We start from the raw sequence: 27,573 nt of genomic DNA, 5'->3' as shown, positions 1-27,573 counted from the left end.
ACGGAGATCGGGTAAAGCCTTAAGATACAGTGGGAGGGAGGAGCAGCTGGGAGGCGGGAGCGGGGTGGAGAGCCGGGCTGGGAGGCACAACAAACAAACAACAAAATGGCAGCAAGCCAAAAGTGAAACAGGACGAGATTGGGGCACAACCTGGAAATCGAATTAAATGGGCAGTCGTACCGGCACAATCTGGCACACAAAATTATAATAGGCAAAGCGAGCAGCGCACAGATGATTGACAAATGAGCAGCAGTCCAGCAGTTAAGCGCTACGGAAATGATACAATCAGGCACATTGCAGCAAGCAGTGCGCACTTGGACTCAAATGCAATGATCAGTCTGGCAGTCTGGCAATAAGCGCTACGGTGCCAGGGCAGGGAGCAGCGTGAGGAGCGACCGCTTCTGAGAAGTCAGGACGGTCACAGCGCTACGGAGATACATGGGAAAGCTGGAGAACACAGTAACTGAAGTATCTTCTATGGGGAAATCTAGTCATCAGAATCTGGCCACATTCAGTCATCACATCAACACTACATAGAGGAGGATTGATGACATTGAGACTAGATGAGCCATTGGCCCTGAATGGGTGAGGAACTCAGGCATCTGAAATGCAAAATACATGCAGTGTTTTGAGAAGGTGAGGAAAGTGGATTCCTAGTTCCTATATCCAATTAGGCTATTATCTTCCTTATCCTTACCAGGTCACTCATAACGGAGTTGTCACGCCGGCAGTTTGGAGCCTTGACGGAGGTTTCTACCTCATCATCAGCTAAACAGACACCCACGGACCTTTGGTTACGTTTTTTTAAGGATACCGCCAGGCACGATGTCCGCACGCTACCCAAGATCCCCTCCTTTTTTATTACTCTCCACAGGCAAACGCGGTACGAATGACCGGTTTCCAAAACCTAGCCCAACTTCCCCTTTAAATGTGTCAGGTAATCCTATTTTCTGATTTGCTCATCTTATTGGTCCTCATGCATTAAGTCTCCCTGCCTTCTAAATGTGGCCTTTTGTATTTCTAGAGGAGTCTAACTCTCCCCAGGTCCACAGCGCCTTTTAATCAGCACAACAACCTCGTCCATTGATTTACGTGTAAGTCTCTTTCCGTATTACTCATGGCGTACTTGGAGTATTGTGAGACTAGGTGTTTTAAGATTCTTCAATGGTCTTCACAGCAAATATATTGGCCGAGTTTGCTTGTGCCACTGTTAGAAATCAGATGTGGCACTTAGTGCGTTCCTTGATATAGCCTCTACCCCGTCTTATCATGTTGTTTTGGATCCCTAGATGGGACCTATCAAACTATGTGTTTATATACCTGTTCCTTCTAGGAAGTTTGCCCTACCCCTCCCCCTGTCCTGAAGAAAACCCGCTTTGTAAGGGATACTGACCCTACTACCTCTGGGTCGACACGTAGACCACTACCCCTTTACCGACTTCTACCACAAGTGTGATTTACAATGCTAATTATAGAAGTATGGCTATGTAAATAATCGTAACATTTGATGTATTTCGCCTGGCTCCCCTGGAAAGCCAGCAGTAAACTTGCTTTGCATATTAATATGTATGCTTGACTTTTGTCACATTCCCTATTTTTCACTACTTCCAATCACTTCACTACCTTATCCCCCATCCTACCATTGGGCACTATAACCTTTGAAAAGTAATGTAATGTATATTAAGATGTTCCTGAACACTATGTGATTAAATAACATTGTGTTCCCAAAATGATATGAAAAGTTTTCTGCATACTTTCTTAAATTTGTCCTCATGTTCTGGGACCCCTTTCATACTTCTTTAGTTCTCCACCCCCAGTCAAACCGGCCTCCACCACAGTAGGCCTCTTGTTGACAACAAAGTGTCAGATCCTGCTGGATTGCCAAGACCTGTTGACAGGTCTGCTGGGGATATTTCATGTGAAATTTGGGGTGTGCTTCAAAGGAAGTAAACAAAATTCCAAAACAGTTTGTGAGTATGCACTATCAGGCTGCTAAAAGCTAAGCTTTGTTCTACCAGACTTCTGTCGCTGAGTTTGTTGGGAGTATATGGCCTGCCTAAAACTGGATTTTAGTGTTAGATGTAGGAGTACACTAGGATTACTATAGTACACTCTCCACATACACCCAGAGCCCTAAGAGCTCAGGTTTACGGTGACCTAAGACTTTGGACAGCTTTAAAATACCTAAAGTGGGTATGGTTTACCTATACCACATTGGTTAGAATGCCCCCAGGGGTCATTCCCACCCACTTGCTCATGCCAGACATAATTGTGGATCTGCAGGCATCTACTTTAGAGCACCCCTCACCTGTGGAAGATCAGAAGAGAACTAAACCTGTTGGCTGAGACCAGAGAAGAGTCTAGAAGACTGGACCTGCTAGTCTTCTTGTACCCTGAACAAAGACGTGCATTCCAAGGAACAACAGGAACATAAAAAACTACAAGACTCCTTTTCCTGCAACTGCCCAAGCTGAGCAGTGGCAACTAGCCTTGGACTTGACCTCCTGTTGTCTTTTGTCTGACACCCTGATATCCTGGGCCTTTAGAAGTGTGGTCCTGTGATGATTGGAACTTAAAGAATTAAAGTCAGAAGATAAAATCTTTGACCTGGACAAACCTGGTTAGTTTATCCGACCGGCACTCCATTGCAGTCAGCGTCAAGTTGCACCTAGGTCCTATTCTAAGGAAACCATTGACTATCATTGGCATTTAGTGCTTCTTGGTACTAAATCTAAATCTAATTTCCCCTTACTGGATTTTTGTCATTTTAGTATCATTTTGTTTAAAAACATCATTTGTTTTGAGATTTTTATTGTTAGTACTGCTTTAGTACTGCATTGAAGTACTACCAGAGGTGCAGAGACAGAGACGTCCACCCATTTAGAGAATGGGAAATGTAGTATTACTGGGAACTATGTAATATGGACCACCACATTGTCTTGAAGGTTTTCTTAACAGTGTCCGGTGGTTTACAATCATTGCTTGCAACTGTTTTTAATGGTATTAGATGTCCCAGGACTTCTACTTTGAAGACACCACTTATTGAACACATTGATAATAATGTCCCTGGTGCTTGATTGATTTTATTCCTTTTTTCCACCTTATACTCTTTTCCCACTTCTATTCCTACCTTGCCCTTTATTCTGGATGCATATTCCACTAAAGATTTCTGTAAGTCATTATCGTATCAACAGAGAGTAGTGTTCTGTCTTATCCACTGCTATTCAACCACTGCTCTGATGGACTATCTTATTAGATTGTCTGTGGTTATTGTAACAGGTATTTCCTGAACATTTGTGAGTGTTTATTTTTTATCAATTAAGAATTGTTGTAAAAATAACATGCTGGCCAGTTCTTCATGTCTTCATGGTTTCCAGGGCCGGGTAGCACTGAGTGTTTTCTGCCTTTTCAGCAGTGAAAGTAGTTTCTGTGAAACTATAGTCCATTTTTTATAAATGTATATACTGAATACTAATTATGGGAAACTAAAATGCAATTTCAGAATTTGGTCCTCGAGAACTCTACTGGGGGGACCAAGATTTAGAGATTCGAACCATTGCTTTCTCATGCCGGTACACACTCAGGAGGTGTGGTTAAAATGGGAAAATCTATAGTAAAATGTTTATGAACCAGATGAGCTCAGTAAATCAGGTAACCATATAATTTGCCTATCCACATAATTATGTCCGGTTCAAAAAATGCAATGGGCTCTATTCATGAAATAAGTCTCCTACAATAGAAGTATCCCTATGAATGGGAGCAGAGTTACTACTTTTTGCAATGTATCAATATTCGAAGTAGTACACCTGGAAAGCTGACGGTTTCCAGACATAGTACTGGAATGTCTTGTTATATGCCCCTCAGGTCCTATTCCTCCTGTGCAGAGTTTTACTTATTGTAATTTCCGCATGGTGGAATGGAGCCTCCTGTGCAAATGCAAAATATTTCTCCACGGGCAAATGTTTTTGCCCACGGACAAACCTCTTCCTCTTCACCCCCAGCACATCTGTGGGCTATCACATCCAATTCCCATCCGAGAAGGAGAGTTGCAATAGCCTGTGACTGGAGTAAACTGACTTGACTAAATCTCCAACTATTTCCAGGATAGCTAGAGGTCAGATCAGAATTTGGAATGCTCACAGATATTTGGCGAAGTTTCCAAACTTTCAAGGGAACCCCACCTTGGAATGGCTGGAGAATTCTCCACACTTGTGACAGCGAAATACATGGTAATAAATGCATTTATTCTTGCAAAGACTTCCTTTCTGAATTCCTGGCATGTGTAAATGATATACTTTTAGTCGTAAACTAAAATACAGCCAAAATTACTTTTGTGACAAGGACTCAATGTATTTAAAAAAAAAATTTTTTTTAATGAAGTAAGACTAGTAACAATTAGTACACATACTTAGTCATTTGAAAATATGGTGTAAACGATTATGCATGAAACTAATCAAGGATGATTTCAATGTGTCCTATAAAACCAATGAGAAAAGAACGAAGTATTTGAAGATATGAAGGTTTTAAAATTGAACTTACGGACAATGCACTGGTTTCCACCAGGTAAGGTTTTCCACCCAGGACAGCAATATGCACTGTACCGTGTTCCGCAAACATTAGGTCTAAAAATGCAAAAATAGGTAACATATATTAGTTAGATGGCATCAGAATTGGAGCATCTCAAAAGTAAATTGCTAAAATTGTTCACAAAAAATACAATCATGCAATAACAGCCAACAGTATGTACTTCAGTTTTAACATGAATTCTCTCTGCAACGTAGTAACATTAAGTATGGAGTGACTATTCTTAAATCCAAATCTACATACCTTGAAAATATATATATTCATATACATATTTAGAGCGAAACACATGTCAGGGGTTGGTTTTATTAATTTCAGGTTGCTTGGATGGTATTTTATCAATCCAAAGGTGTAATGCTGTCCCTGTGTGAGAAGACTTTTGTCATTTTTCAACTTGGCTATCACTGAGCTTGTCCTATGCTTAAAGACGTTGCAGTAAAAATGATAAATGGCTTTTTCACTTTTTAGATAGGCATAGATGGCACTGTTCTAATCCTATGCTTAAAAGCTATTATACAAAAACAGACATTGGACGAGAGCAGATTCAAAGAGTTGGTGGTGTTGTAGGGTGCTCCATATAAAGGAACTGGTCTCCACCTAAACTCGGAACTACCCAGAGTTCCCTGCTTCTTTTTTTTTTACAAAATGTATGTGGCACTCTAAGCTGGAAAGGGTATTGTCTGGACATGTATGGAGGCTCTGTTGTGTCTGGAAAAGATATACCTCTCTAATGAGCTCTAATTAGAGCAAAACATGTGTCAGGGTGGCTTTTATTCATTATAAGTTGGCCACAATAGTATTTTACTAATCCAAAGGTGTAATACTGTACATGGAGTGGTAAAAGGCTTTTGTCATATTTCAGCTTGGTGTGGATAGCACTGTGCTTATGCTAAACTTAAAGACTTTGTTGTTAAAATTTCAAAAGGCTTTGTCACTTTCTAGCTCAGTGCAGATGGCATTGTGTTAATCCTCTGCTTAAAAACTCTACTAGAAAAACATGCATTTCCAGTGAGCAGATTCAGAGTATTGGTGGTGTTGTAGAGTGCTCCGTATAAAGGAGCTGCTCTCCACCTAAACTTGGAAACTAGCCAGCGTTCCCTGCTTTCTTTTTTGCATATTTTATGTGGAATTCTAAGCCTGAAAGGGTATTGTCTTGACTTACACTGGGTACGCCCTTGTGTCTAGACAAAGCTATATAACTCTTCTTATGGGCTCTAACTATAGCGAAACATGTGCTAAGGGTTGCTATCCAGGATGACTTTGATGATAGTGTAACAATCAAATACTGTAATACTGTGCCTGAAGTGGTAATAGGTCTTTGTCATTTACAAGTTCTTGCACTGCCTAAATATATACTTAATTACTTTGCTGTAAAAATGTCAAAAGGTTTTGTCACTTTAAAGTTTAGCACGAATGGCATTTAGGCATGGTCCATCAACATTGCCAGGGCTGCTTCGGGGTCCCAGTCTGGCAGTGATAGCATTGTGCTAATCCTATGCTTAAAACCCCTGCTAGAAAAACAGACATTTCAGCTAAGCAGGTTCAGACTGACGGTGGTGTTGTAAGGTGCTCAATAAAAAGGAGCTGCTCTCCACCTAAACTTGGAAACTAGCCAGCGTTCCCTGCTTCATTGTTTTGGATATCTATACTACTTGCCAAATAACAAAATGCAGCACGTACAAATTGCTACAGCATGACAGGTATGAAGACTTTAAAAGTTTGATCTCCTCTCCTATTCCTGCCATAATCTACTCAACTCCACTAAAACAAATTATCCTTTTCAAAACTTTGTGTATGAGTCATAAAGAGCTTTTGAGTCAGTGCTATTCTTCTCTAATTTCTAGAGGAAAAACTTACTTCCTATTCTCCTTATGGGGTGTTACTGTTTTTTAAATTAAGTTTTAGCATCCATCATCAAACACTATTTGAAGTAATTTTCTGATTTACAAAACCTTTCCTGCAGTACATGTATGTTACTGTAAGGTCTGACTCTATTCTTCTGACATGTAGATTACATGTAGCAGTAGCATCCATGCTGGACATGGTCCTCTCTGCAAGGTCACTCCCAAACTAAAACTCAATAAAAGTGGCCAACACCTAATTGATACATTTAATTTAATTCTAGGTCCCTTGTGAATGGTACTACGTGGTACAACATGTAACTAAGGTCTGAAAAACATTGCTACTAGTGGGCCTGCAGCACTCATTGTTTCATCAAATAAAGTTGCATTTTAAAACGTGTCTCAGGTCTACTGGCAAAATAAACCTTTTGCCAGGTCAAACCTACCTTTTAATACACATAAATAGCAGTGAACATAGTCCCTAAAGGCACATGGGGGTGCATTTTCACTAAAGAGTAAGACATGTGAGTTTAAGTTTTACATGCCCTGGTAGCGAAAAACTCTTAAAGTTGTTTTTTACTATTGTAAGGCCCATCTCTTCTGTTGACTAACACTGGGTTACCCTATTACATTTAATAAGTGCTAACTTTGGTTTGGGAGCAGGTAGAAACATACTGTTTGGACTCAAATTAATTTGAATTTAAACTCCTCTTTAATGGTAAAGTCGGACTTTAAGTTACAATTCCAAAATGCAACTTTTAGAAAGTTCCTCATTAGTGCATACTTTTACCTTGACATGTGCCTACATCTTGCTCTTAATCTTCTTTTATTAATTTTTTTCTTTCTCTGTTTCTCCCTTTCCTCTTGGGTTTCAGTAGATATTGATGTCAAACATCAGTTTAATGTCCAGATGATGAACCTATTACCCAGTTAAGGGATCAAAATGTTGTTGAATAAAGCACATTTACACTCCTAAAATGTTTATTTATCATAAAGTGCTATGGTGCTAATATGTATGCTGCTTGGGCAACAATTCCTACTTGCACTATGGCCAACATGATTAATGCCTGATTTTGGCAACCTCCTTTTTGTAAATTACCCTACTTAATATCTCTTTATATTTTTTTTATTTAGTATATTAAATCTAAATATTCAATTATGATATATGAACATAGATGTCATTGTATCTCTGTGTTTTAACAACAACAACAACAACATCTTATTTTGAGGGACCATTGTTTCTAGACAGATACTCACCCCCAAGTTCCCTGCCAGATTCACTTGGGTGACTTCAAAGTAATTTTAGAAAGTTGGCATTTTCCTGTCCTCACTATTTGTGCCTTCTGTCAGTGTCCTGGATCATATGACAGTGAACGGCTGTTGGGCTTTGTGTATTCCTCCCACAGAGGGACATACAGGGAATTCGGTGTGCGCAATATGGACCGTCCTGCCAGGAGTGCGGAGGCCAGAGTGGTTCTCTGCCCCACGTACACTACGAAGGAGCTTGCCTACAGCACACACTAAGGAACCTGAAATAAGTATTTTGTCTTTTGCACGAGGCACTTTAAATCAGGGAGAAGGGTAAGGCAAGGGTGTATCTTTGCCCCTCTACTCTTTACATTATATATTAATGCTTTAGCGAAATCCCTGGAAACTGCTACTTTGGACGTCCCGCGTATAGGAAGCAGTACCATCCCAGTTCTCCTATACGCGGACGATGCCGTCCTATTGGCACGTACCCCGATAGGTTTACAGAGGCTACTGCACTCTTTTGGGGAATTTATGACATCATTGGATTTGGTGGTTAATGCTACCAAGTCCCATGTCATGGCTATGGGCCCCCGTAAGAACAAAGTGAAAACCTTTTATTGTAAAGGGGTTGAGATCCAAAGAGTGAGGGCCTTTACGTACCTAGGGGTCCTGTTTGACGACAGCTGTACTTGGACGCCCCAAAGGTTAGCAAAAAAGAATGCCCTAGTGCTAGCGGGATCAGCCCTGCTAAATTTCACTCGGCGTTTAGGGGGAAGGCCTTTTGAGGCAACACTGCAATTTATAAAGCAAAATGTCTTGCATTAACATTATACAGTGCTGCAATCTGGGGATATAAACCTATGGAAGATGTGCAAAGGGCCGAAAATAAATTGTTTCGTTATCTTTTATCTATCCCTCAATCCACCCCAACATTCTCTGTTCACCAGGAGTTAGGAATGGGGTTTGTCGGTGATTTGATTAGCTTGGCTCCCCTTACTTGCTGGTTAAAAACTTGGCTTAATCCTGAGTTAACGTTAAATCGTCGCACTTTAAAAGACTGTATTAATCTAGACAGGGGAGATGAAATACAGTGGCTTTCTTATGTAAAGGTGATGTTTTTGAAGCTGGGGAGACCAGAAATCTATGAAACCCCTGAAGCCATTGTTAAAGGAGATATAATGTGGGTTAAAAATCATTTTCTGTCCCTAAGGTCTCAGGAACGAGAGGCTGAGGAACTATTAAAGCCTGCGGTGAGAGCCCATTTTCTATTAGTTACCTCCGCATCTATTGAACCGTATTTAAAGGTAGTAACAAGACCATACCACCGCTGGCTGTTAACTAGATTTCGGTTCAACCAGATACACCTTTCATTGGGAACATATCAGGGATGGACTGTACCCGAAAAGGCAGCATTTTCAAGACTGTGATAATTGCTCAACCCAAGATACTACGCACTTCATGTTCTTTTGCAAACACTATTCTGATAATAGGAAAAAAGTTTATTATCCCACTTTTAAACCTGCTTTAATGTATTTGCAATTGTTGGACAACATATGGAATATTTTTAATATTGCTAGTTATCTTGTAGCAGCCGTAAGATCAAAGAAACTAAGAGGCATGAGTATAATTGAACCATGATTTTTACTGTAGTTTCCCGTACTTGTATATATATGAGATTTGTAAATAATCGCTATAAGGATTTCTCTATGACTCTTCCATTGTTTTTAAATATTGTATTTATTGAATGTGATTTATATGTGTACTTTTATGATTTTAATTAATCGAATTAAGTGGTATTGATTGATTGATTGAAGTCTTTTGTCATCCTAGACTTCTGGGAGCCTTGACAAGGGAGTGAAACAACTTTCCAGAACCAAATTAGGGGGTAGGATGGGGTGCCCCCGTAGACACATCACCGGTCAGCCCGACTTTGCAGTTACACCAGCTATAATCTTCTCTGCAGCAGCACATCCTGTTCAGCGGGACCTCCCTCTGAAAGTATCTGGCCTCATGGAGTCCTCTTCAGCAACAGCTTAACCTTTTGTGCCACTGGAGATTTTTGACCTACAAAATGTTGTCTAAGTCCCAAGGTAAAACTCTTTGCCAGACTTGATGAAAATCAGCTCCCCATCAACGACGATGACATCCCTGGCTTGGAAATCTAGCTTTCGTTGCTCCCCGGCATCAACGAATCCTTCTTGGGCACAGCCTGCTGCCTGTTCACGCTGAACTCTAACTTTTCACGTACTTTTCTTCAGATATTTTTCTAAGTTCAAAGGTATGCCTAGACCAGGCCCAATCCACTTCTTGCACTGGACCCATGCTCCATCATGGTAGGCCTTGACGTTTGACTTTGACCCGGTCTCACAGGACCAGACCCGTGGTTATTGCGTTGATCTATTAGGTGTTAGATTTCACTAAAAACTTTACACATTCATAACTCTGGGTCTACTGATTGGATTTAAGTTGTTTGGGTATTAGTTTATTAAAATGTATTCTATTTTTTCTAAGTAGGTTTCGGATTTTTTGTGTTGTTTGGTCACTTTATTACTGTTTAAGTTCACCACAAATACTTTAAACATTGCCTTTAAATTAAGCCTGACCGCTTTAATGCACAGGCTAATTTGGTGACTTTTGTGGTTCACTATGAAAAGGATTATGGTTGCTTGATTGGGGCTTCCACCTCCCTCAAAAATAACCCAATTTCACACAATCTACGGATCCTATGCTTTACTCAGATCTAGGGCCAGAATACATAAAGAGCTCTGTTGGTGCTAATTTACTCTGTTGCTGGCTACGCCGATTACCAATTGGAGCAAAAATCTAATTTAAAATAGTATACTGATCACACAAAACCCTTCGCCTGAACAATTCTTCATAAATGACTCAGCTACTCAACATCTCAGGGGTGCAAAGAGAATTAAGAAGCTGGAATTACTTCTACTCAGAAACACCTAAGTTCAAAATTGCGCAATTCTAACAACTATCAATTGCAGGAGCCGAAAACCCTTGGGCGAACTCTCTTTAAATCAGGGTTCTTCAATCTGTGGGGCGCGCCCCCCTGGGGGGGCTCGGCGCCATCCCAGGGGGGGCACAGGCTCCACTTCGATCTTCCCTTTGTGCCGTTTCTTTGTCTGGTTGATTCTCCCAGGAGGGGGCCAATTCACGGAGTCTACAGCTTTGGCTGTGGTGCGAGGCAGGGGTCTCCTCTGCTAAAAACGAAAGCAAACAAACAGACACGCTTTCAGTTTTAGCAAAGGAGACCCCGCGCCTCCCACTGCAGCTGAAGCTGTCAGCTCTGTGAATTAACCCCCTCCTGGGAGAATTAGCTCTTCCCAGAAGGGACAGAAGGTTTCACAGAGGTTTTGAGGCACAGGCAGGGTGGGATCTGGTCCAGGGCCCCAGCCTTTCAAGGGGGGTGGGAGTGAGGGGGAGTTGGGGGGGCGGGAGTCCTTCAGTTATTTTGGGAAGGGAGGGAGAGGTTGCAATCCGGGTTTGGGTCATGAATCGGGACAGTGGGCTCTGGTCTGCGGTCCTCAACTCATGAGGATCTTTGTGTGGGCACCCGGTGTTCAGGGATGTTGGTCTGCAGATTCGAATTTGAATCATAAAAGGTGTGAGGGTGGAGTGGTGGATGTATGTGTGGGGGGTGGATGGATGAGTGAGGGGATGGATGGTGAGTGAAGGGGTGAATGGGAGTGGATGATGTGTGTATGGTTGGAAGGGTAGATGGATGGGTGGAGGGGTGAATGGATCAGTGAAACGGTGGATGGATCGATGGGGGGTGTGGATGGTGGACGAGTCGGTGGGTGGATTGATGAGAGAGGTGATGGATGGATTGATGTATTGATGGGTGAAGGGATGAATGAATGGATGGATGGATGAGTGAAGGGGTGGTTCATGTTTTGGGTTCCGCTTGGTGAAGCACCCATGGTGTGTTCCCTATAGTGGGTTCATCACGGCGGTCCTCCCTTTGGTTCACTTGTGCATGGTGCTTTACATCCTACAATGTATTTGTTTATTTGTTGGGGAGTTTGTGAGATTTGGTTCTCAGCACTTGCGGTGTTGAAGACTAGGTACCGTTTAGAACTGGATGTGGAGCACAGCCTGAGGATGGCAGTGGCAGGGATTCACCCACAGATTGAGAGTCTAGGTGTGGCTGGGCACCGTCACACCCGTCACATTCATGTTGGTGGTGTTGTTGTTGATCTGTGTCCTGTGTAAGGCAGGGCATCCTAGTGGGGAGAATTTGCGCACATTTTGTCTTGGAGGATTGTGTTTTGAGCTGTCTGGTACGCCTCTGTCGTTTCGTCACACCTACTCACAGGCCTGCAGTTTGCTAGGCACTCTTGTGTTGAGCATTGTTTGCCGGATATGGCCCGTGGTGTGCGCGTGGCAGTTGATCATGTGGTGTGCCGGATTCCCGAGGTTTCTGTCCGGTGGTGGGGGGGGCCCAACATCTGGGGGAATTCAGCTGGGGGGCTCAACCTGGAAAAGTTTGAATACCTCTGCTTTAAATGGATCGGTTTCTCGTGTCATGCAAACGGCATTTGACAGTCTATATGTTTCAGTCATACCTGAAATAACTATACTCTTCTGTTTACCTTATTCACCCCTTATCTGGTTTTGTCCGTCTACCTGTCAATTTGAAACGTGTGTATCTACACTTTCCATAGTGCGGGAGCGCTATAGAAATCGAATAACTATGTACTGGATATTGTTATAATATTCTGCTTTGCTGCAATTGCTGCTTCAGGATCTGTCTATCCAGGCAAAAGATGAAAACTGATTTTTAGCTGAGGCAAAACAGAACTGACGCAAGGAAAAAAATGGAGCAGGGTAGCAGTCCCTAAACCGTGTAATAGAGTGATACATTAGATCTCCGCGCAAATTCGCACTGCGCACGCGATACGTGTAAATTGAGGACCAGGTAAAGGTACCACGTAACACAGCACGTGCATTACTTCAAAGTGTTGCTTCGCTCAGCACTCTTCATCTGTGATTTATTACACGCAGATCTGTGGACATATGGGCTCTGCAGATAAAGAATATTTTGAGACACTCGTGAAGTAAATTCTAGGTTCTCCTCAGCAGCTCTAGGAAAACAGATGCCTGCCGTGTGCCCTGAGATCACCTGAATGAGCCAAGTATAGCCAGCCTTGATGCATACACATGGGGAGGGCACTGCCACGGGCAAGAAAGCAGATGCTGGCATCCGCCTTCGCAGCGTGCTCGCGTGAACACTGAGCCACTTGTAAAAGGCAGTTTATTGAAAGAGGAGATTATGGGAGGGTGGTTTGCATTTACAATAAGAGTTTTCATAAATCAAGCACTCAGCGCCTCAAGCAAAATCATCTCAATTCCTTCGTACCCTTCAGTTTCAGCTCCACCCTCTATTGCGGCCAAGCATCAGTGAGTTGACTATTTCTAAAAGGTCCCCATTTCCCCACCATGTGCAGGCCAAGGTAGACTCCTTACCTCGGATATATGTCCCCTTTAACAAAGACTGCCCAGACGTTTTCTACACTCACACAATGTACGTACAAATGCCTATTTATGCATGTGTACTTATCAATTTGTTGAGCACAAATAAGGTACAATGTTGCTTCAAATGGTAAAAAGCAACTGAGCCGTGTGTGGTGACTGAAAGCCAGCGTCCTGAACACGAACACTCAGTGAGAAATTAAAGCTTGTGATCGGTATGAAAGATTTTTTCTTTAACAGCTAAGCCTTCCAAAAATGTTTCAGTAAAAGGGAAGGAGGGAGCAGTTATGGTAGTTTGAGTGTGTGGAGAGGCATGACTACAGTGGTGTGGGATCTGTGATATAGCACTTATGAAATACTGTGGGCAACCCCAAGTCTCCTCAGCCCATGATATGATTTTTTGCACATTCTCTTCACAAAATGAAATGCAATCAATCATTAGCAAATCCAATCGGTCTGGCATTGGCTTGCTGGTGCGAGGGTTCATTTCTTTTCTTTAATATTGCAAAGAACATGCCAAAAAAAATAAAAATAAAACATGCTGCAGCCTTAACATGCTAGACACATACTAGCAATAAAAATGTTTCATAGAAACAAAAACTGTCGCATAGAATTGTAATGGAATTACTACAGGTGCTTTCTACCAGCCAGACATGTGTATGTAGAACAGATATAGAAACCCTTTTTTATTTTTAATACTCTTCACAGTAAATCGTGTTTTTTTATTATCTTTTAATTACTGTAACCTAAAGACAAATGCCGTCACTCAGTGCAAGAAAGCCAATTGCTTAAGTGAACTAAGCGAGTACAATTTTGAACAAGCTGCAATACGAGGAGATAGTATTATTTAGTAAGTTCTACCAGTCATTATAAGACATTACATAAAGGACCTGCTATCAGGGGTCAATTCAATGACGGGCCAATTGAAATACCCGAGAGGAGTAGCTTTTTTAATAAACTGTAGGTTTATACATTTATATGAGAAAAGTTGTGGTTCCATAAGAAAAAAAAATATATATATATATATATATATATATATATATATATATATATATATATATATAAAGGGCATTTCTATCTCAAACTTTAAAGAGTACGGATACCGTTTTGTCGGGCTCTTTTGTTCTGTCTTGGCTGTAGGACTTTATTGAAGGGAAGTGTGCCCACTGAACAGCAACGTGATGCTCATAAGTATTTTTATTCTCCGAATACATATGGGAGCAATAAATAATAAAGGTACATGTATAGAACAACCTCTGGCTGTACACTATTGGTGATTTTAGTACAGTTTCTTGTTGGGTTAACGTTGTACCAATTTTTTTATCTCTAGCTTTATATTAATCCTTAAAGCTCAAGTAGGTTAGACCAGCTTTGTCGGTCCTCAGTGGGCCTTACCTAAGAAAACAGTTGGTGAGTGAATTTCTTTTGAATCTGAGCATGAATATGTATGAAGGCTGGGTAGTGAAGGTTGTCGTGAGTTTCTGAACTCCAGTCTTGATTGGACCTTTTGGACAATTATTTTTAAAAAAAAATGTTTTGGGATATTAACACTTGTTAGAAAAAATGGAGTGGTTTGAAATGGATTGTTAAGATATCGAATTTCTATGAATGTTTTAAATCATAATTGTGAATGAATGATGAGCAATTTCTCTTAAAAAATGCCATCTGTATCATTTGGTTGGACTAAAAAATATGAGATTTCTTCTGATATACGTTTTGTTTTTTACGCAGGCAAATACTGCATATTCGTTTAGAGAGATAAAAATATTTGTTTTGTCCTGAAGAAGATGGTTCTATTCTGTCAACCCATCGAAACGCATCAACCATCCTTTTTCTGTTAAATTTGAGGAACAATGAGCCACAAGAAAAAAAATGCTCAGATAACATAACTTTTCTATTGATTCCTTCAAATTAACAAACATTTAATGGAATTGTCTTTTGGGTACCTTTTGAAGACGGGAGTGGAGGGGTGTAGGAACCCGAACAAAGTGTACTGTGGAAGTATTGAATGAATTGCTTTCTTCAAGAGTTTTTTATTGTTGACAATTAAGTGGACTGAACCATTACCCCATGCTGTTTTCTGTGGTGGTTGGAAACAAAATTAGAGTGACAGTTCAACAGACTGTGGTATGAAGAGGCAGACCCCCAGGTATTTTGTTCATGAATTATTTTGATTGCAGGGGGCTTGTAACACAGCTAAAACTGCCTCCAGAGTGGACCTAAACATTAAGAGCTTTCTGCCATGCTCCCAGATAGCACATTCTTCATATAAATATATCAAAAGGAGTTTTGCTACCGCCCTCTGCCTAGACTGATGGTATACCGGTACCTAACCTTTCTATGGATCCTAAAACTATAAATAGTTTTTGTAGTAGAATTATTAAAGTGCTACATGTATGTAAACTAAATCAAAAACCCTACTATCATTCGATTTTTTGTATCATGTAATATTAAAGCATGTGAATTGGATCCTATACAATGTTATAGCCTATGCCGCCTGTCAAGATGAGATGCCAAGGAGTTACTAGTCCATAATTAAAGTTGCCTATTGCGAGTTTGCTAAGAATAAAGTGCTGTTCTGCTCCGAAAAGTGCTGAAGTGCTGTGGTTAAAAACCCCTAGTTGGTCCTGGGTTAAGGAAGCTAGCAGTAAAGTAAATATAATAGTTCTATTTCACCTTAATCTTGTATTGGTGACTAATTCTATAAATGGTCACCCATACTGATGTATATATCATCACTGGATAATTGGAGACATATTGATTGGGGCATCAAAAAATAGTTAGCTATTAAATTCATAAGCGATTCTTAAAAGGTTCATCTATGTATGTATATATGCATAAATAACTGAATGACAGGGACTGTTATAGGAGGAGTAACATTCAAGCAGTAAAAAGCTCTTGGAATGATTTCTATGCAAAACTCCTTGCCGGTAAAAGTGCCAGCCTGTTGAGTAATGAGGAGTTCAAGTTCTTAAAAATGATCACCCTGTGATCCCTGTGATCTATTTTATTCCCAAGATCCACAAAGATTCATCAAGACCACCTGGCAGGCCCATTGTATCATCCCACAGTAGCCTTTTTGGAAAGCACGTCACGCTATATAGATTTCTTTCTTCAAGAACATGTGCGACTACTACTGTCCTTTATACAGGACACAAGTGACTTTTCAGGAACATCAGTGATGTTAAATGGGATACAGAGTCCGTACTGCTTTCTCTTGACGTTACATCACTCTACACTACTATCCATCCTCAAGGTGGAATAAAGGCAGTAGAAAGTTATCTGGACACCAGATCTATGTACCTGCATTTGCATCATAAAATGTTGATTAACATGATAATGACATGCTTGGAAAACAACTATTTCTTATTTCAAAAATCAGATATTCCACCAAACTAGAGCTGTAGCTATGGGGGCTTGTTTCTCGCCTCGTTATGCTTGCCTCCACATGAGGTTATGGGAGGAACAAATCCTGAAGGCTGAATATGGTGACATTTTGCATGCTCATATTGTCATCTGGTACAGATACATTGATGATCCATTCTTAATCTGGAGAGGCACGGAGGAGAGTGCTCTCCAATTTATTGAACGGATCAACAACAACAATATTAATCTACAGTTCACAACACAAATTAATAAGCAGTCTATATGCTCCCTTGATGTAGAAATCTATGTGGTTAATGACAAGTTGGAAACTAGGCTGCATAGAAAGACCACTGCTGGCAACACAGTGCTCCATGCTACAAGTCACCACCCTAAACACTCATTCACAGCATTCCCGCCAGGGAAATGTGGAGAATTGGACACATTTGTAGTTTAGACAGTGACTGTGAGTTGACACAAAAAGAAAGTAAAGTTAGATTCCTGGCAAGGGGCTATTTGCATGCTACGATTGACAATGCAATCAAAACAAGCATTTACAATGCAATGGTCTCGGCTTTGTTAAAGTTAGAGCTATTGGGATATATGATGTTAGCACGCATACATTTAGCACGCATACCATTACCACGCATTTTTTACAACGCAGGAACCATTACAATGAATGGCTTTACAACGCATTACACTACAACGCAGATACTATTACAACGCATACCATTACAACGTAAGTAGAGGTAAGTATATAATATTTTAAAATAATGTAAAATAATGTAACAAATAATTATTTAAATATTTTAATTAATTATATTAATTTTTATTTAAGAATTTGTAAATATATATGTTAAAAATACCCCTGTACCCCATAACCCAAACCTAGCCCTGAACCCTAAAATACCCCTGTACCCAATAACCCAAACCTAGCCCTGAACCCTAAAATACCCCTGTACCCCATAACCCAAACCTAGCCCTGAACCCTAAAATACCCCTGTACCACATAACCCAAACCCAGCCCTGAACCCTAAAATACCCTTGTACCCCATAACCCAAACCTAGCCCTGAACCCTAAAATACCATTGTACCCCATAACCCAAACCTATCCCTGAACCCTAAAATACCCCTGTACCCCATAACCCAAACCCAGTCCTGAAACCTAAAAATACCCCTGTACCCCAAAACCCAAACCCAGCCCTGAAACCTAAAAATACCCCTGTACCCCAAAACCCAAACCCAGCCCTGAAACCTAAAAATACCCCTGTACCCCAAAACCCAAACCCAGCCCTGAAACCTAAAAATACCCCTGTACCCCAAAACCCAAACCCAACCCTGAAACCTAAAAATACCCCTGTACCCCAAAACCCAAACCCAGCCCTGAAACCTAAAAATACCCCTGTACCCCAAAACCCAAACCCAACCCTGAAACCTAAAAATACCCCTGTACCCCAAAACCCAAACCCAACCCTGAAACCTAAAACTACCCCTGTACCCCAAACCCAAACCTGAAACCTAAAAATACCCCTGTACCCAAAACCCAAACCCAACCCTGAAACCTAAAAATACCCCTGTACCCCAAAACCCAAACCCAGCCCTGAAACCTAAAGATACCCCTGTACCCCAAAACCCAAACCCAACCCTGAAACCTAAAAATACCCCTGTACCCCAAAACCCAAACCCTGCCCTAAAAACTAAAAATACCCCTGTACCCCATAACCCAAACCCAATACCCCTAATAAATGTTTTTAAAAAAAGATAAACTTACTTATACTTACGTTGTAATGGTATGCGTTGTAATAGTATCTGCGTTGTAGTGTAATGCGTTGTAAAGGTATTCGTTGTAAAGGGTCCTGCGTTGTAATAGTTTCGTTGTAACAGATGCGTGGTAACAGTTACATACCGAGCTATTGGCATTGCAAATGGCATTTTTTTTATTTTTTGTTTAAAAAATATATATAAATAAATGGTATTGTCATTTACAATGGCAATAGGTGAGCATTAGAGAGTAGTAGAGAGTATTAGTGGACACAGAGCCACACACACACACACACACACAGCCACGCACACACACACACACACACACACAGAGCCACACACACACACACAGAGCCACACACACACACAGCCACACACACACACACAGAGCCACACACACACACAGAGCCACACACACACACACACACAGAGCCACAATACACAGAGAGCCACACTCACAGAGAGCCCCACACACACATGCACACAGAGAGCCACATACACACAGAGTGAGGAGATATGAGGCCCCTGGTGGAATGTGAGAACTGAAGAGAGACACAGATTAGACAGCAAGTGTGAGAGCTCCAAGGTGGAATCTAAAAATGAGGTGGGATGAGAACGGGGAGGCGATGGCTCCAAGAACAAGTGAAAGATGCAAGGTGAGGCCTCCAAAGAAAGCTTTGAGGGCTCAAGGTGGAGTCTGACGATATGGCGCCCAGAAGAGATACCGAGCTGTAGAGGTGCTCGCGCTCCAGGAAGAAAGGTGAGGGCTCCCTTCGGGACCCTCCCCTGAAGCAGAGGCCCCAGAGCAGGTGGATAACAGGACCTTAAGCAAACACTGGGTAAAGCCTGGAGCAAGCACCCAAGCAGACAGCTCACTGGGCCAGAACCGGCACCCATCGGGTGCCTGGAAGACCCTGGAGTGCTCACAAAGGCAGGCTCCCTGCAGGACCTCCGATTCGCCCCAGAGTGGGCACCTCAAAGTCCCTGCAGGTAGGCACCATGACAGCCACTGACAGGGCCCAAAGGTGGCCATTGGCAAGCTTCTCCCAAGCCACAGAGCTCGTGCCATAGCATGAAATACAATACCAAGGGCCTCAAGAAGGCATCATAGCTAGTGGGGCATCATGGTAAGCACCTGGAAAGGCATGGGGGGCACCCTATTGGGCTGTTCAGTCTGGGGAGGCACCAGGGAATAGCTTCTGGGAAGCACCACCTCAGGAAGCTGACAGGGGCTGGAGTGGGACCCGTAGCAGGCAGTTGACAGGGGCTGGAGTGGGACCTATAGGAGGCAGCTGGCAGGGGCTGGAGTGGGATCGGGCATTGACAGGCAGCTGGTAGAGCCTGCATGGGCACCAGACCATGCTAGGCAGCTATCGGGGCGTTAGGCCCTGCAGTAGGCACCGTAGTTGCACCAGGGGAGGCATTGACAAAGGGCTGGAGGGGCCTCATTGCAGGCAGCTCACAGGGCTCAGAGCGCACACCTTGGCATGCAAGACCCCGAGCCAGCACCATAGCTGGCAGCTGGCACACTGCCAGCCCCCCTGGCACACAGGCCGGTGATGGCAGCAGGGAGAAAGCTGGCGAGGGAGAGAACGGAAAAGAAAATGTAACTGGAACAACAGGGCCTGGCATCAAAGTATGAACATTTGATTAACCCTTCAAGCCCCAGCGGTGGATAAACTGGGCGTCTCCCTTAAACCCGCCGCATTCCCAGCCCTGGAAGGGAGGGGCGCAGCTGCTGTGACACACGCGTGTGGAGGGGCCCCTCCCTATGGGATCCCACCCCGCTGACTCCATCCCTAAGCTATCCAGACGCGCAAGCAGAAATGGCTCTCTTACATCTTTCTCGGCTGTAAACAACAGTCAAAAAAAACGCCCCCCATTCTGAAGAGGACAGGGCTTACAGACAAATGATTCTTCTTTCTATCTAAGCCCAGTCCTTTTCAGACTGGGGGGGCGTGTTTTTGACTGTTGTTTATAACCGAGAAAGAAAGTAAAAAAACACGCCCCCCAATCGCAAAAGAACGGGGCTTAGATACAAAGAATGACATCACTTGGGCCTCTTCTCCAATGGCTGGCCTCCGTTTAGGAAGCCAGCCAATGGAGAAGAGGGACGGGTTCAAGCCCCACTCTCTTTTTTTTTTTTTTTTGCCAACGTTGGGTCAAAATAGCATAGTACATTCATACAGTCCATATATATACATCCAGAAAATTTCTTATACAGTTGATTGATTCCAGCTTGAAAAAAATTAAATTGATTCGTTACAAAATATATAAATACATAAATCAGGAAGCTATTCCTGTATATATTCTTTAAATAGCCCCCATGTCAATAAACCAATCTTTTTTTTCCTTACCCCTTTTAAAGCATATAAATTCCATTCTAGTGAACTTGAACTCAAGCCCCACTCTCTAAGACATAAAGTCTCGGAGCGAGACTGCGCAAGCGCAGCCTACTCAGGCTGAGACCTAAAAACGAGTAAAATTCGTAGACCTGATGTGATAGGTAAAGCTAGCTCCAACATCAAATCACCCAGCAGTCTGATCAACCTACCAGATATTGCTTAGGATAATGAACAAAAACTGGCCTCTGGTACGTAATGATCCTATCATTGGGGATAAACTGCCTAAGAACACTAATATCATGTTTAGGAAAGCTCGATCAATGAGTGACGCCCTGGTGAGTAGCAGCCCAGAAATAAGAATAACTAAAACCTGGCTAAATTCCAGAAATGGGTTTGTCAAATGTATGTCCTGTAGAGCCTGCAAATCTGGGGCCAGCAAGACCTCATATAGAACCCCATTCAAGGTGAAATCAGTACCCATCACTAAGATGCTGACCTGCAAATCGGAGTATGCAGGATATGTGCTGGAGTGTTCTTGTGGCCTGCAGTATGTAGGAAGTACAAAACCGCAGGTTCACAAAAGATTACTCCAGCACATCACATAAGGGCTATCACCAATAGTGATGCAACTTAGCCGGTTGCGAGGCACTTCAAGGAATTCCACAACAATGAGTTGGAGCATCTGAAGTATTTTGTTGTAGATTTCCATAGAACTGGTCTGCTTAGAAGCAAACAAAAACACATATACAACTTTAAGACTCCGGTTTGCAATTCCATCTCTTTGTTCCTCAGCAGTATATAGGAGGCTGTTGGCTGTTGAGGGCCTATTGATGGAATATGGAGACAACCCTGAGAAATGATTGTGGGTAAAGCTGGGGGCACAATTATGAAGAATAAAATAATTCAGCCTACTGGCTGTAGCCGGAGTTTTCACATTTTCTTACTAGGCAATGATAGTTACCTTGCCTCCCCATGATCTCCCAAATGTCCCAGGGCAGGGCAATCTAGAGCATGAAAGAGGATTTTGAATGATGCATTATCTAGTGTTCATTGATAGGAAAGGAGGGTGGCAGCAGGGACAGTGAAAGGGGAATAGCCTTGCAAGGTGACTGCAGTGCCATGCAGGGTGCCAAGAAGTCATCCAGGGATCGGGCACACAAGGTTTGAAGCAAATGTTACTCTTGTCTATTTGATGAATTCAAATCTCCTTGGTGAAAAATATCCCCATAATTCACTGTTACCATACCAATCTATAACTCTATATATCGTTACCTGCATATGCCATGGGTGGCTAGCCTAGCTTTAGTGGGCCAGATCTATTGCAGATTTACACGTTATTCTTTTAAGATACATTTCCAAACATTTAATCTAAACTGAAATCATTTAGCTTTTTGTCATCATGAAACTCTGACATGGATCTAACCCACCTGGACCCACGTTTGATAATGATGGGCTAGAAAATATATGTCTTCTGCCACCAAAATGCTTTTGTATCCTTGTCCAAATTTCTTCCCCCCACTAAGGCAGGATAAGCTTAGAAGTACATGTCTTTGAAAAGTTTACTTTCCAAAAGTTCAAAACCTTTTTTTGTATGGATAATACGTTCCATAATGCCTACTAAGCTGCTTTAAAGTTGATGCCTGTGAATTTTACCTTCGCACTACGGGTGGGTTGTGTTTACATATTGTGAACAACTTTACATGGATTTGCATTGCAAACACAAAGGTGCTAGCAGAGTGATGGTTTTCTAGAACAACTGAATTTTGAATAGTTTGGATGGTTAGCTGCAGTTATGAAAAAAATGTTTATTCAAAAGTAAAGGCAATTCCCAAAATCAGTATTAACAATTGAAAGTAAATAATGCTGTAAGAAAGTGGACTATTAGTTACGGTGGGAAGTAATAATGCCGCTACCCTTGTAAGGTCCATTAAAGGTTTCAGTACCTTAAACCTGATGTCAGCCACGTATAGCTCAGGCATAGTGCAGACAGGCTTAACTTAAGAAAATGTGTAACTCATTTAAAAGTACCAAAACAGTTTTTAAAAAAATGGAAAACACAACCGAATAAAAATTCCTCTCTAATTTATAATATCAGAGAATATTCTTTTCTAATGAACAAAATGACAAAAATCCAGTACGGGGAACCAGCGATGTGATTTTTAAAGTTTTCAATAAAAATAGTGCTAAAAAGGTAGAGTCCTCAGCGGGGCAAGGCTCAAGGCTGGATCCGAAGACCGGCCGTCGATGACAAGTTGATGAAAGATGAGGTCCTGGGGAAGCCATCAGTGTTTGTGCATGCTAGAGTGATAATTATTGTGCCACAAAGATGTTGCAAATGTTAGCTCTTTAGGTCTAAGAAGTAGCCCCAGGTGACTGAACATACTATTTGGACATGTTCGGCTGGACAGGTGGCTGCTTGGGTAAGCTTGTTAGGTTATTACATTTTTGGCAGATCCAATTTTCGTTTTCTAGGTCCCAGTGAGAAAAAGGCATAATACTGGGCCTTGGTCAGAGTATGCTTGCATAGAACTCTTGAGGTTATGTAGTACAGGAATAAACTGAAGACTAGTAATGTCTCTGTGTTATTGATTTTGGCAGGATGCAGGGGGGAAAATAAGTCTAAAGCACTTCACAGACACAGCATGAATTTATACTTTTCTCAAAGAAAGAGTAGCCATCCATAAGAAAAAACATTTTAGTTTGAAGAAGGCTCTCTAAATCAGGGCATTGAAAGCCAGGAAAAGGAATAAATCAGAAGCAGAAATACTTGAAAACACAGGTCTGTTACACTTCAAGCCAAAGACAGAAGAGGCAAGAAATAGCCTTCAAGCGGGACTGAGCAGGTAAAATACACATGAAATAAGCAACAAACATGGACGTGAAGCAGAGATGCAAAAAAGAGGGAGCAGGTGTTCCTAATATACTCTACTTTCTATTGTTGCAAATTTCTCCCCAAAATAACTGTATGATGACAGTTCATTAATGCCTTTTTAAACAGAACAGTGTGTTTCTAAATTTAGAACGTGTATTTCCGCAAGGGAAACAACTTCAGTATTGTACTCCTGTATTCCTGAGCCACACTCAACTGGCAAGTGTGGATTCCACATACGCCAGAGGCTGAAACACACGTGGCATTAGCATCTTTTTTTATAAGAAAGCACTGCTAAAGAGTTATAAGAAAGCACAGCTAAAGACCTTGAAAAGAAATCTGACACAAGAGTATTAAAACGACGAGCATGTTTCTCCAGATGAAGGGAGACTGGAGGAATTGCACAACACATACAAACATAAAGCAATTTAAAATACAGACAAACAATCCAGTGAAATGAATCTATAAAATAGAGCTTCACTGTTCCCGTTTTGTTGATTTTCAGATATCCGACTGACGCTTTTCTTCACTCTGTGGTCGTGTTTTAGACGGGAATTCGGTAACATCCCAGTGTGATGTCAGCCAGCCCCAGAATTCACTCTGGTGCTATGCATGGAGCCTGCTATGGACTCCTTTTCATAGAGAGCTTTTTAGCACATTTGGGCGAAAGATTGACTGTGTCCACTCACTCCAGTGAGGATAGTCACGAGGGCAACGAAGCCTCATGATCTGGCGTGATTAAGTGTTGATTTTACAAAGGTAGGAGGTTAAGAGCTTGCTTCATATAAAACAAGCTTACACCTGTTTTGTGCTATAAATCACTCTTTCCCCCAACTTGCTAATTTCAGAGTCTCTCTCAAAGTAAATAATGCCTGAACTGCATACTTTTTTTATCAGGAAGGTGAGAGAATGTTAAGAGGCATACTAAGCACCCATGGATAGGCCCCTTTGAAAGGAATTGTGATTCTGTGCTAGGATACAGAAGAGATCGTTTTTGGACACAAGGGAACCCAGTAGGGGACCTTCGTACCGTGGGTTACTTAACTTGTTTTAGAGAACAGGGGTCCTAAGGATTCACAATATCACAAGCAGATAATAATATAGACTACAATCAGTACTATATTTTTGGAAAACGTCCAGCCGGACGTAAGTTTATTCATAGGATAACATAGAGTTGTGTTGGCCCATGGAGAGGCCAAAGATAGTGGCAAGATAGGGTACAGTCCTGTACCTATCCCGAAAGGTTTAGAAGAGATAAACCAGGAAGAGGGAGATAGAGCAAGGAAAAAGGTTTTCAGGCAAGCAAGAAGTTTTTGAGCCAGAAGGTGACTTGTAGTTACAGTAAATACAGTTACAACAAATTCACCCTGCAGTGTCAACAATTTCAAATAAACATATTAAGTAATATGCTACACTGCATTTTGCGTCGACGTTTCGATCCCTAAGGGCTCATAATACAATGGGATCATCATCAGGACAATTTTTACAGTTAGTGCCTGCAGTAAATATAGCCTGGCGCTACTGCTAGTCGCCTATACTTGGAATAGCTCTTCTTACCGGTGGAAGGGATTTCACCCGGTTTGCAACATCAATTGCTGGCCACATGTAGTATGGGCCGTGTAGGGGTGGGGAGAATTATCTGTGACTTTCCGTATTTGTCGAGGTTTCCTTCTGATGGGTCCTCGTGGTTGCTGGGAATTACCTAGCTACATGTGCTGCAGCCGGGAGCGTGGAAAGGGATAGGCGGTCTTCTTGTGGAGGCTGACCGGCCAGTTGCTTGCTTCTGGGTCGAAGCAGCGGCGGGTTGGAGGCTTAGGAGTTAATCCGGCCAGATGCTTGCTTCTAGGTGGAAGCAGCGGCGGGTTGGGCGAAGCTCGATCAGCTTCAGCCCTTTCACAGTGGCAGCGCGCGCTGCCACTGTGAAAGGGCTGAAGCTGATCGAGCTTCGCCCAACCCGCCGCTGCTTCCACCTAGAAGCAAGCATCTGGCCGGATTAACTCCTAAGCCTCCAACCCGCCGCTGCTTCGACCCAGAAGCAAGCAACTGGCCGGTCAGCCTCCACAAGAAGACCGCCTATCCCTTTCCATGCTCCCGGCTGCAGCACATGTAGCTAGGTAATTCCCAGCAACCACGAGGACCCATCAGAAGGAAACCTCGACAAATACGGAAAGTCACAGATAATTCTCCCCACCCCTACACGGCCCATACTACATGTGGCCAGCAATTGATGTTGCAAACCGGGTGAAATCCCTTCCACCGGTAAGAAGAGCTATTCCAAGTATAGGCGACTAGCAGTAGCGCCAGGCTATATTTACTGCAGGCACTAACTGTAAAAATTGTCCTGATGATGATCCCATTGTATTATGAGCCCTTAGGGATCGAAACGTCGACGCAAAATGCAGTGTAGCATATTACTTAATATGTTTATTTGAAATTGTTGACACTGCAGGGTGAATTTGTTGTAACTGTATTTACTGTAACTACAAGTCACCTTCTGGCTCAAAAACTTCTTGCTTGCCTGAAAAACTTTTTCCTTGCTCTATCTCCCTCTTCCTGGTTTATCTCTTCTAAACCTTTCGGGATAGGTACAGGACTGTACCCTATCTTGCCACTATCTTTGGCCTCTCCATGGGCCAACACAACTCTATGTTATCCTATGAATAAACTTACGTCCGGCTGGACGTTTTCCAAAAATATAGTACTGATTGTAGTCTATATTATTATCTGCTTGTGATATTGTGAATCCTTAGGACCCCTGTTCTCTAAAACAGGATACAGAAGAGAAGCAACAAGCACACCAAAGGTGCAAGAAATAGATTTTAGCAGTGCTTAATTTGAGCCGGTGGGAGCCACTTTTGGGGACCGGCACTTATTTTTCTCCATCAGACATTTCCCTAGTGAAAAAGGGTGAGAGGAGACAAACGGGAAAAAGGAGGAAAAGAAAAACATAAAAACCACCAGGAGGGGAGAGAGCAGTGACCCGAAGGAGTGTGATAAAGGGAAAGACAGTGACTGGCAGTGCATTAAAGAGGCCTGAAGTGGAATTCAGGACTACGCATTCTAAGAGTCTTCAGGGCGCTGACATTTAATAGCACCAACCGCTGGTTTCTGAGCAGCTCTTTTGCAAATGAAACACTGGAGATTAGAGAACAAGAACTGAGACCTTAAAAACAGTGGTTTGAAACGTGACATGGCACTTGACCCCGGAAAAATAAATAATTGTCCTATTTTGGAGAAATTAATCCTATACCAATGGATTGATAACCAACCTTACTCCTAAAAACCCATGACACTCATGCTGTGACAGAAGGGACTCTCTCTGTAGTAATATGTGAAGAAACTGAATACTTATATGTTGCATTTGACCAATTCTATAATCGAATATTGACTCCCCATGTTCATACTGTCTTGGGGGAATTTCTGTTTTCATTTTAAAAAAACAGTACTTCCGACATATTCTAGCAAAAGCTGTCTCTAAAACATAGGTTTCTTACCTGTTATCAAGAAAACTTTTCTGCATCTCTTTATTTCTTAAGAAGTCTTGTTAGACCTGGCTTTTTCAGCAGGTTTATCCCCAGACTTTTGCTTTTTGGCATCCTGTTTCTGACCCTGTTTTGGCTGGTTTTAGGACTCTGGGCACTTTACCACTGCTGATAGTGCTAAAGTGCATATGCTGTCTGTGTAAATTGTTATTATGGATTTGTGTTTCCAGTCCCTAGTACAATGCACTGTGTGTGCCCAGGGCCTGTAAGTCAAATCCTGTTAGTGGGCTTGCAGCACTGCCTGCGCCACCCACCCAAGCAGCCTGGCAAAAGGTTCTCAGATCTGCCACTGCAGTTTCTGTGTGCAGTTTGGTACTACCATGCCGACTTGGCAAGTGCATCCACTTGCCAGGCCATATCCTTCCCTTTTCTGACATGTGAGTCACCCCTAAGGTAGGCCCAGGGTACCTCTGTGGACAAGGTGCAGTGTCTGTGAAAGGTAGGACATGTTTTGATGCGTGTAACATGCCCTGATAGTGAATTACAGGGAATTTCGTTTCTCACTATCGAAAGGCTATTTGTCTAACAGGATAGAA

At 42.2% G+C, this 27,573-nt stretch overlaps 1 protein-coding gene across 1 annotated transcript in view; it reads right to left on the bottom strand.

Moving 5' to 3' along the window:
* The window catches only part of FBN1 (fibrillin 1), a 622,956-nt gene that overhangs the window by 511,960 nt on the left and 83,423 nt on the right, over nt 1-27,573 (bottom strand). The window contains exon 2 of the mRNA XM_086958277.1: nt 4,540-4,622. Within this exon, the coding sequence (XP_086814403.1) occupies nt 4,540-4,622 (83 nt within the window). The remainder of the gene's footprint in view (nt 1-4,539; nt 4,623-27,573) is intronic.

Source organism: Lissotriton vulgaris, chromosome 2_1 (genome assembly GCF_964263255.1).
Source record: "Lissotriton vulgaris chromosome 2_1, aLisVul1.2, whole genome shotgun sequence".
Taxonomy (NCBI): domain Eukaryota; kingdom Metazoa; phylum Chordata; class Amphibia; order Caudata; family Salamandridae; genus Lissotriton; species Lissotriton vulgaris.
Note: the sequence above shows the minus strand (reverse complement) of the source record. Positions and strands in the feature narration are given on the sequence as shown.